This window comes from Phaseolus vulgaris, chromosome 5 (genome assembly GCF_051622355.1).
Source record: "Phaseolus vulgaris cultivar YP4 chromosome 5, ASM5162235v1, whole genome shotgun sequence".
Taxonomy (NCBI): Eukaryota; Viridiplantae; Streptophyta; class Magnoliopsida; order Fabales; family Fabaceae; genus Phaseolus; species Phaseolus vulgaris.
This window is the reverse complement of record NC_143502.1, coordinates 44,508,471-44,518,587: the sequence shown is the minus strand read 5'-3', so window position 1 is coordinate 44,518,587 and position 10,117 is coordinate 44,508,471. Positions and strand designations below refer to the sequence as shown.

Genomic DNA, 10,117 nt, shown 5'->3' with positions numbered 1-10,117 from the left:
CTTGCACCTATATTCAAATGGAGACATGCATGTGTAATTGTGAGTGCAGCAGTTTCAAAGATATAGTAGAAACCCATTAGCTAAGAGATTAAGATATCTGTATATGATGATAGTTAAATCAATGTTTCTGAGTGTGAATGAAAAACCAATATGTATGACAGGCACACATCGATATGAAAATACGTATATAAATTTTTAAAATCTAAAACATAGAAACACGAATTTATATATTATATTATATAAATTGACAATAAAGATTTATGTGTATAAATATATTTAAGTTGTTTTTTAATAGAAATATGTTTTTCATATTTGGTTTAAAAATATTTATTTTTTATTTTTATAATCATAACAAAATTCATAAGTTTTAAAATTATGTTAAAATTGTGTTAGAATTGTCAGAAATTCAATAAATAGTTTTTGAATGGAATACTTTACCGAATGTCTCAATAAATATTTTAAGAGTATTAGTGCTTTGTGTGACATATCATTTAAAAGACGTGTCTGAGTCTCATATATTACGAAAACATAGGCATTCTATGGAATAAGAAATCGTGTTGGGTGGTGTGATTGGAGCAAGTTGTTGTTTGTTTAAGAATATTCTGATTTTGAGATGCATAAGCATATACACATTAATTTGGTGGCCATTATTGATCACAAATGGCTCTCATGCTCGAAGTGTTCATCTTTTACTCTTTCCTTTTTTTTCTCCGTTGATAGCGGGGATTTAGGCTGCAGGTTAAGTTGTCATGCCACTGGTTTGTAATGTATGATTAGGGACACCCCTGTTGGAGGCAAACATCATTGCAGCACTGCTAAGGTTATCATATGGTTTTACTTTTTTTGATTTACCCAGTTTTGGTTTTGGATTGGTCCCTCCCATTCTAACCTCTTTGATGTGACACCCTCGGTTGTCCCTTCTTCATGCTGCTTAACTCTACACAAAATTACACTAACTTTGGGGTTAATCACACTACTTCTATCTACACTCTTGCATTGCATCATTCCACGTCCCCACTAACTTCAAAATCTCAATCTCAGTAGTTAACTTCAGAAAGTAAATTGCAGCTGTCTCCAACTCTAATAATTATAGAGCATGGATGATCTTGGACTTCAGGATAAAGTGAACTTCTTCCACATCATTATTAGGCTCAGGAGACGGGGATGCTTCACTGGTTTCATTTGATAGACCAATCGATACTAAAATTTATATACATGCACGGCTAATAATGAGGGCCATTAGATTCAAATCAAACTGCATGGGTTGCAGTTTTGGACAATGAACACGGATTGATCAATTCTCAGATTCACTTTCTGAACTTTGCAAATAATTCTAGAAAAACAAAACTTCAACTGCACTTTTCAATTTTCATATGCAGTGTAGCTGTTTGAGTAGAGTATTTATTTGGGTTTTTGACAGTAAGGCATAAAAGTCAAAATGAAATGGGGCGTGGATATGCAGACATTGGGATCATAGAATTCCCTAATCATTGTGTGGAATAAGGGATCAGGGTAATTGATAACCAGGTGGCGTGGCTGTGTGGGGAGCCACAGGCAGAAACATAAAGGGAATTGTGCTGAACTTTGTATGGGCACACATGATTTGTAGGTTCTGCATGCCTTGGTTCCCTTCCATTTTCGAGAGCTATAAAGGTGGAAGCCACAAAGATCATGGCAACAAATCGCAACATGGCAACAAATAGCAATCTGAAGAATGCTATGATAGCATTCTTGGTCCCTCTGCCCTCCATCCTGCTCTACCTCTCATTCCAATCGGCCATTAGAGGCTACCCACAGTCTCCATCTTCTTGGTCAACTCTGTGGACATGGTGCTATCACCATCCTTTGCTATTGGCCAATGTCCTTTTCTTCTTCAATGTCAATCTGCTCTTCTGGCTCATCGGCCTAATCCAATCCAGCCACTGGGTACACTTTCCACTTAACTTCCCTTTTTTCTTCTGTTCACTCAGATGTATGTAGTTTCGCTTCGGGTTTGGTTTTGAGCTTGACACAACTTTTGCTGTTGGTACAGATGATTGACCCGTATTGGACAGTGATACCTGTGATGCTTGTTCATTACTACTCAACTCACCCTTTGGCTCAGTATAACTGGCTGAGGTCGAGGATGGTGATCTTGTTGACTTGGTTGTGGAGTATTAGGCTGATCCACAACTACTTCAGGCGAGAAAAGTGGCAGTGGGGTGCCAGGGAGGATTGGCGTTTCACTGATTTGAGCCATCAGTATGGAAAACATTGGTGGTGGACTTCCTTCTTCGCCATCTACGTGCCACAGCAGGTCACTCTCCATTTCTTGCTTTCTGTGCTTTTACATGAAAGATGCATGATGAACCCTTTTTATATAATAGTTATTTGCACCTTCTTTGCAGGTTTTTCTGATTGGATTATCATTTCCGTTCTATGTTATCCACTCGGTGAGTGAGCCTCTGAGCATGTGGGACTTTGTAGCAGTAGTTATGTGTATCTCTGGTGTTGTCATAGCATACATTGCAGATACTCAGCTTTACAACTTTGTGAGTAGAAACAAGGAGCTAAAAGAGGGAGGTAAGGCAGAGGTTCCCATTCTTGAGAAAGGGTTGTGGTATTACAGTCGGCATCCAAATTACTTTGGAGAGCAGGTGTGGTGGTGGGGAGTGTTTGTGTTTGCTTGGAAGCTGGGACATGGATGGACCTTCATAGGGGCATTGGCTAATAGCATGTGTTTGGGTTATGTGACAAAGCTTGTGGAGGAGCGAATGTTGAAACAAGAGAGCAGAGAAGAAGCCTATAGAATGTATCAGAAGACAACTTCCATATGGGTGCCTTGGTTCAAGTCCTCTCCTTTGGAATTAAAATGGAAAGATGCTTGATTCTGTTTTATTTTCATCACATCAGTGCTAGTTGTAGTAGTGTAGCCTTGTTGGTTAGTTCATTCTACCACCAACATCAACATCATCATCTTAATTTTCCCTACTTTGTTGATTATGTAAGAGAGACATGAGTTGGATCATGTCATGTCTAGTCCCATCATTTTTGTATCATATTTATCACTATTACTAGCTCAGAACAATCTCTGAAATGGATTCTGCATATATTCTCTTATGATTTTCGTGATAACGAAGTTCTTTAAATTCCTTTCAATTATTGAATATTATGAAAATCGACAAGGAGAAAGATATTCTTTTTAACTTTATTCTCCTAATACTTTTTACACACTTCAATGTAATTTTATCATGTTGATCAAATAAATTTTCTTCAAAAATGTATTTTTTAAGATAATTATTGCAAAAATTAATAAATTTGCCATACATTTTAATGCATAATTTTAGAGATTGAACTTGTTTGCAAAAGAAAAAGATTTTCCTGCCTTTGTCGACAGTGTATGTATGTTGTCGTGTTGCGTGTCTTTGTCGGTAATAACACTGTGAAATTGTCTTGACGATAAGCAACAGTAAAAAAAAGCATTTGATTATAGGCATGAAATGATGATTAGTGATGGTCGGAGTGGGTATGGCACTAAGAGGAAAATGGGTTTTGTTTCCACTCTATTGCTTTTTCCTCATTCCGATTTGCTTCTCGGCGGCGGAGGAAGGAAAGCCGCCGCAACAGCGGAAGCTGCGGTTCGGAGAAAACGGAGAGTTCAAGATCTTGCAGATTGCTGACTTGCACTATGCTAATGGGAAGACTACCCACTGCTTGAATGTGTTGCCTTCTCAATATGCTTCTTGCTCTGACCTCAACACCACCGACTTCATCCAAAGGATCATCCTTGCTGAGAAACCCAACCTAATTGTCTTCACTGGTTTCTATTCCTCCCAATTCCTAGTTTTACTTTTTCATCTTTTTCTTTCTATTTCAGTGCACAAAGATGCTTCTTTTTGAAACACCATCCCTCCCCCCCAATTGGATAAATCTCCATACATGTTTTTGTTCTAGGGCAATTGTTAATTGAAGCAAGGGAGTAAAGGCTTTTCCGTGGTAGTAATTTCAAAAATGGAATCAGTTCAAATTTGATGATGAAAATTAACTTCATTTCTTACTTTAATCACTGAAATGATACCTCTCAATAGCTCTTTGAAGCGAAAGTGAAACCTTCCATGATAACCTTCTACATACATATCAAAGATCATGACTTTATGCTAATTACTTGCGTTTAGGATAGGCTCCAAGAGAGTAGCTGATTAGAATTGAATGAGTTTGGGTATATTAGTTTGGAGTTTGCAGTTTTTACTTTATGGAGCAAGTTGGAATTGGGTTGGCTGTTGATAAGATTTTGTGTATTCATGTTGGTGTGACAGGGGATAATATATTTGGATATGATGCCTCGGATCCGGCTAAATCAATGGACCAGGCATTTGCTCCTGCAATCGCTTCAAACATTCCTTGGGTAGCTGTTTTGGGCAACCATGACCAGGAAGGATCCCTCTCTAGAAAAGGGGTGATGAAATATATTGCTGGGATGAAAAACACTTTATCTATAGTCAATCCTCCGGACTCACACATAATTGATGGTTTTGGGAACTATAACTTAGAGGTTGGAGGAGTTAAAGGCACTGATTTTGAAAATAAATCAGTGCTCAATCTCTACTTTCTTGACAGTGGAGACTACTCCAAGGTTCCTTTCATTCCTGGCTACGGCTGGATCAAACCCTCTCAGCAACTTTGGTTCAAACGGACATCACAAAAGCTTAGGGTAGTGTTTTACCTGTTTCATTCACTAGCTATATTTTGGCTCCTGTACACTTTTTTTATTAGGGGATTATGGATGGAAGTTAGTGGGTATTCATTAGATGCAGAGCTGATTTTCATTTCTTTTCCTTGATACTCTTTGGATTAACTATTTGCTCTTTGTTCTGCAGAAAGCATACATGAATGGACCAGTTCCTCAGAAAAAACCTGCTCCTGGTCTTGCATACTTTCACATTCCATTACCTGAATACGCTAATTTTGATTCATCAAACTTCACTGGTGTGAAACAAGAAGGCATAAGTTCTGCTTCTGTAAATTCTGGCTTCTTCACAACATTGGTTGAATCCGGAGATGTGAAGGCAGTTTTCACTGGCCATGATCATGTCAATGACTTCTGTGGCAAGTTAACAGGTATACATCTTTGTTATGCTGGAGGATTTGGATATCATGCTTATGGCAAAGCTGGATGGTCTAGGAGAGCAAGAGTGGTGGTAGTTAGCTTGGAGAAAGCAGAGAATGGCCCTTGGGAAGATGTCAAATCAGTTAAAACATGGAAACGCCTTGATGATCAAAATCTAACTGGTATTGATGGTCAGGTCTTATGGAGCAAGAGTTTTGGAAGTAAGATATCTCTGGATTCTGGAATACTCTGTACGCTGTTTCTTGTTTCAAAACTTGTGCTACAACAGACTCATAGATGAAATCTATCTTTAGAATTACATATTACAGAGAATAAATGGAGACATTAAAATGGACTTCTGTTCATGCTTCATTCTTGGCATATGAGTTGATAGAAATATATAAAGGAAACACAACTTTGTGTCACTTGCATGAAGAAATACTGGATTTGGAACTCTTAGTCTGTTAGCTTATTAACTTTGTCTGACTAATTAACAATGTTTAGAACGAGAAGCTTCTCCTCTTACTTATTGCTGACAAAGGCACCTTGTTGGTCACTTTTCAACGACATACATACACACTATTGTAAGACTTGGAACATAAACCAAACAGCATAGAAATAGGGTGGAAGGAAATGAAAAGGAAGGGAGATAGGATAAAGATACCAAATAAGAGAGGAAAGAAATGGAAAGTTTAGAAATAAAAGGAAATAGAACGAAAAAGGTTTTGTTTGAATGGATCGAAATAAAAAGAAATAAAATGGATATTTTTTTTCTCCATTTCTTTGGATGATTGGAAAAGAGGATGGAAAAAAAGAAATAAATTGCATAAAAATGTATTTTTATACTAAGCAAGTGATGAAATGGTTGATATTTTCTTTTGTTTGAGGTGCTGACTATGATTTATGTGTAACTTATTGCTTTCCATTTCAAGTCATCTCCCTTGATTGTTTGTTCTGGTGCAATTGTAACAGGCAACCGCAGGAAAAAACAAGATGGTGACTCTTGAAAACTTAAGGAGTTGCAGACAAATGTTAGTATCATGAAGGTTATTTTGGAATGTCTCAGTATGTTTTATACATCTTTTTATCAAAGGAACCTGTTTATTACACTTGCTATAATCAGGATGCAACAATACGAGGTAGCTTGGTGAAAAATAATATATAAAAGGAATGATCGCAACTGCGGTTCAAAAGCTAGAATCATGGTGTCCATATATCTCTGAAGTATGGTCTCAACATAAAAGGCTTATTTAAGAAGATGCACCATGAATTGATAGTAGATTTCTACTTGTTTGTGTGGATACTTATGCTATATACTACCTGATAATGATAATACGTTTGCTATAAATTCACAAATTACAGTACAATGACAATTTCTGGAGGCAAATGTGCATTTATTGCCTAGCTTGACACTGGTTGAATCAGAAGATAAACATTCTATCCCTTGTGCACCTATGTTTGATGATCATATAGATCAGATTAACAGCATTGAGTTGGAGTAAATCTTGAATTCTGCAAGGACTGAATAGAGGAAATGGCAAGTGGTAACTCCTACAGCAGTAGTGGTGTGGTGTAGTGAGAAAGAAGCAGATAGAAGGCAATTCGGTCATTTCACCAACTGTGGAGGTGTAGGTTGAAAAATGTGGGGGTGCAGGAAGCAAAAGCCGTTGGATGGTGGCTCTAGTGGGCTTCAAACATCTGTTGTGTAAGCAAGTTCACATATTTATACTGCAACCAAACTCAGGGTGTTTCTCCTGCACCCAACAAATGGCTTCTTGCACCCTATCATTATTCGAAAAGACCATTTTACCCCTTTTAAAAATGACTTCCAGGTTTTTTTTTTGAAATATTTCTGGAACACACTTTCAATAACATATTTTAGGAATTCTAGATTTATTATTCTGGAAATTAAAAAAATATGTTCCGAAAAGCATATTCTGGAATGGTTTTTTATCTTCTGGATTTCTTATTTTGGAAACCACTTTATTTACGAAATCCTTATTCTGGACACATTTTTTCTTACTGAACTCTTATTTCTAAATCACCCAAAATTATCAAAGATAATTCTGGTATTTCAAATAATGAAGGGGTGTAGGAAGAAAAATGTAGGAATGTAGGAAGAAATACCTCCAAACAGTACTCAACTCCTCACCCTATTATGAACTTTATTTTGACAGAAATACTAACAAATAATATATGGAATGAAAACTTTAAATAACATTGGATCGATGAAAAAAGTAAAAAAAAAAACTGAAGTGATTGAAAGATGAGAGATGCGGTGTCTTCTATTTATGCCACAAATTTAAATCCAAAGGTGGCAACATGGAATGACAAGGTTAAATTATTTGAATTTGGTCAAATGAGTCTTTTTGAAGAAAACAAATTAGAAGCACAGAGATTAAGCAAAAGGAAATTGGTTAAAAAGAAAAAGAAATTGACGATAATTTTTTTAAAATGTTACTTTATTAAAAGTTAGAATGATACATTTTTACATTGATAAATAAGACTTTCTTATAGTAATTAAATATAAATTTACTGAACTTTTCTACAATAATTAACAATAAGTATATTGTTTTATAGTAATTAAATTTTTATACCCTTAAAAATTTTAGTCTGAATAAACGAATCCTATAACTTGAATGTGTGAATTGGGTGAGAAATTGGAGTAATTGTTAAAGAAATAATTGATATCCACAAAATGTTTGTGATTGGTGCAGGGAAAAATAGCATATAAGAATCTGCATCTCCTCTGTTTTGTGATGACACGTGGCAGTAGATTTGATGGATGTGAGCCACCAGATTTTGATTTTTTTGAGGTAATCCTATCCAATTAGATTTCACATGCCACGTGGCAACCCACAATTTCATCATTCCTATCATTTGGGATAAGATTCTGTATACATCAACAATTTTGCTTTTCTTTACCATTGATCATCAAACATATACCCAGAAGCAGAATCATTAAAAATTTATTGTTTTGAATCAAGGGTGAATGGCTTCCGCTTGTGCCTCTTCTGCCATTGCTGCTGTTTCCATCTCCACGCCAAGGCAAGTTTATCCAATTTCCCATTATTTGCAGATACATTGATTTATGCCATTCCATGCATAAAATTTGCATATATTCATCCATTAATGTGTACCTTGAATATGGAAATTGAAGCATTGTATGAATGAATGCATGATGATTGATGAAAAGTAGTGGTGAATGTGTACAGTTCCCAGAAGAATGGATCAGCCTTGGGAACTCCCAAAGCTTCTTTTCTTGGTGGAAGGAAATTGAGGGTGAACAAATACACAGCAGCAGTTGGAGGACGATCCAGCACTACAGTGTGTGCAGTAGCCGAGCCCGACAGGCCCCTATGGTTTCCTGGCAGCACACCTCCTCCATGGCTTGATGGCACTCTCCCTGGAGACTTTGGCTTTGACCCTCTTGGTCTTGGTGAGTGAGTGCTCAATATTCAATTAAGATGAACAATATATGCTTCCTCACATATAAGAGTGTATTACAGAATATGCTCTAAGCATTTTGGTATTGAAATTTTATTCAAAGTGAATTTGTTATGAGAGAAGAAAGTGGATTTTGATTGGTAGGATCTGATCCTGAGAGTCTGAGGTGGAATGTTCAGGCAGAGATAGTGCACTGCAGATGGGCAATGTTGGGTGCTGCTGGGATTTTCATTCCAGAGTTTCTGACAAAGATTGGTGTCTTAAACACTCCCTCATGGTACTCAGCTGGAGAACAGGAATACTTCACAGACACCACTACCCTCTTCATTGTTGAGCTCTTTTTCATTGGGTGGGCTGAGGGTAGAAGATGGGCTGACATAATCAAGCCAGGGTGTGTCAACACTGACCCCATCTTTCCCAACAACAAGCTCACAGGAACTGATGTTGGTTACCCAGGTGGGCTTTGGTTTGACCCCCTTGGATGGGGAAGTGGCTCTCCCCAGAAGATCAAGGAGTTGAGAACTAAGGAGATCAAGAATGGTAGATTGGCCATGTTGGCTGTGATGGGTGCATGGTTCCAGCATATATATACTGGCACTGGTCCTATTGACAACCTCTTTGCCCACCTTTCAGATCCTGGCCATGCTACCATTTTTGCTGTAAGTTAATTCAACCAACACCTACACTCTGACTTCTATTATAAAGCTTTCATTTTCGACATTATTATACAACTTGAGATCTAGCTAGCTATGTTACTTCATTACACTATGATTTTAACTTTAGTTATTGAAGAATTTATACTTATCTTATCTTTGTTTGACCACCACTACAGGCTTTCACCCCCAAGTGAAAAGGGCTGAAGATCAACAATGGAACCTGGGAGAGGAGAACATGTTTGACAGAAGTAATAGAGATAAAATATCTTAGGAGAGGAGTGTTTATGTCTGTAGAATGCTTGTAATATGGCTACTTCTATATATATGCACAGAATGATAATCCAACTTGCCGACAACTATTCAAGTTTTAGATGCCATGGATGCGTTTAAAATCTGAGAGAAGTGTTCACATTTCATCACTTATAAACTTTTCTCTTTAGTTCATCTTTAGTTCATCAAAGGCTAGTCATAACAATTAGAAATTAGCCTGCTACATTCCTGATCATGCAGTATTCTAAAATACTTCCTCCAAAAATCATGCAGTTCATATAATGGTAAATTCTCAAGCTATCGTAATTATATAATTAGCATGTATGTTAGTATATATCCACAACTCAAAATAAAGAAGTTGTCTTTGTTCTATAGCTGAATTATATATATATATATATATATATATATATAAAAATAAACAATAATAGCTGAAAACAAGAAAAATTATAGAAGTTCTTTCTTCAACTCTTTCATTTTTTAACAAGAGAAAAAAGGTAGGAAAAGTTGAGAAGTTGGAAGAATGAGATGAAGAAGAATTTTAGATGGAATAGAGAGATGATTTGGAGAATGAAGAAAATGAATTTGTTTCTCACAGATGATGATTTATCAGAAAATGGTGTAGAGAAAGTTTACAAGACTATGTTTAGAACACTTTCAG

General features: G+C 36.6%; 3 protein-coding genes across 5 annotated transcripts; all 3 read left to right on the top strand.

The window, feature by feature from the left end:
- The first annotated feature begins 662 nt into the window (after nucleotides 1-662).
- LOC150027747 (uncharacterized protein C594.04c-like) lies at nucleotides 663-3,099 on the top strand. The gene is made up of 3 exons (XM_090302338.1): nucleotides 663-1,926; nucleotides 2,033-2,296; nucleotides 2,388-3,099. The coding sequence occupies exons 1-3, from the start codon at nucleotides 1,672-1,674 to the stop codon at nucleotides 2,865-2,867; spliced, it is 999 nt and encodes a 332-aa protein (XP_090158464.1). The 5' UTR covers nucleotides 663-1,671; the 3' UTR covers nucleotides 2,868-3,099.
- A 62-nt stretch (nucleotides 3,100-3,161) lies between these two features.
- Nucleotides 3,162-6,932, top strand: LOC150027746 (putative inactive purple acid phosphatase 29). 3 transcript variants are annotated; one of them, XM_068627431.2, is made up of 5 exons: nucleotides 3,362-3,799; nucleotides 4,296-4,690; nucleotides 4,857-5,307; nucleotides 6,059-6,117; nucleotides 6,449-6,932. In XM_068627431.2, exons 1-4 carry the CDS (start codon nucleotides 3,493-3,495, stop codon nucleotides 6,091-6,093), a joined length of 1,188 nt encoding a protein of 395 aa, XP_068483532.1. In that variant the 5' UTR covers nucleotides 3,362-3,492; the 3' UTR covers nucleotides 6,094-6,117; nucleotides 6,449-6,932. The 3 variants fall into 3 exon arrangements, with proteins under 3 accessions (XP_090158463.1, XP_090158462.1, XP_068483532.1); XM_090302337.1 differs by lacking the exon at nucleotides 6,449-6,932 and having other exon boundaries at nucleotides 3,162-3,799; nucleotides 6,059-6,286; XM_090302336.1 differs by lacking the exons at nucleotides 6,059-6,117; nucleotides 6,449-6,932 and having other exon boundaries at nucleotides 3,162-3,799; nucleotides 4,857-5,525.
- Nucleotides 6,933-7,909: 977 nt separating this feature from the next.
- On the top strand, nucleotides 7,910-9,559 carry LOC150027745 (chlorophyll a-b binding protein 7, chloroplastic). Its single transcript, XM_090302339.1, has 4 exons — nucleotides 7,910-8,134; nucleotides 8,302-8,525; nucleotides 8,678-9,192; nucleotides 9,366-9,559. Exons 1-4 carry the CDS (start codon nucleotides 8,079-8,081, stop codon nucleotides 9,381-9,383), a joined length of 813 nt encoding a protein of 270 aa, XP_090158465.1. The 5' UTR covers nucleotides 7,910-8,078; the 3' UTR covers nucleotides 9,384-9,559.
- The last annotated feature ends 558 nt before the right edge of the window (nucleotides 9,560-10,117 follow it).

Coding starts and splice junctions, on each gene's coding strand:
- LOC150027746 (XM_090302336.1), top strand. CDS start 3,493: ATGGTCGGAGTGGGTATGGCACTAAGAGGAAAATGGGTTTTGTTTCCA. Junction 3,800..4,295: donor CAACCTAATTGTCTTCACTG/GTTTCTATTCCT, acceptor TTGGTGTGACAG/GGGATAATATATTTGGATAT. Junction 4,691..4,856: donor GGACATCACAAAAGCTTAGG/GTAGTGTTTTAC, acceptor TTTGTTCTGCAG/AAAGCATACATGAATGGACC.
- LOC150027747 (XM_090302338.1), top strand. CDS start 1,672: ATGGCAACAAATCGCAACATGGCAACAAATAGCAATCTGAAGAATGCT. Junction 1,927..2,032: donor TAATCCAATCCAGCCACTGG/GTACACTTTCCA, acceptor CTGTTGGTACAG/ATGATTGACCCGTATTGGAC. Junction 2,297..2,387: donor CCATCTACGTGCCACAGCAG/GTCACTCTCCAT, acceptor CCTTCTTTGCAG/GTTTTTCTGATTGGATTATC.
- LOC150027745 (XM_090302339.1), top strand. CDS start 8,079: ATGGCTTCCGCTTGTGCCTCTTCTGCCATTGCTGCTGTTTCCATCTCC. Junction 8,135..8,301: donor GTTTCCATCTCCACGCCAAG/GCAAGTTTATCC, acceptor GAATGTGTACAG/TTCCCAGAAGAATGGATCAG. Junction 8,526..8,677: donor CTTTGACCCTCTTGGTCTTG/GTGAGTGAGTGC, acceptor TTTGATTGGTAG/GATCTGATCCTGAGAGTCTG.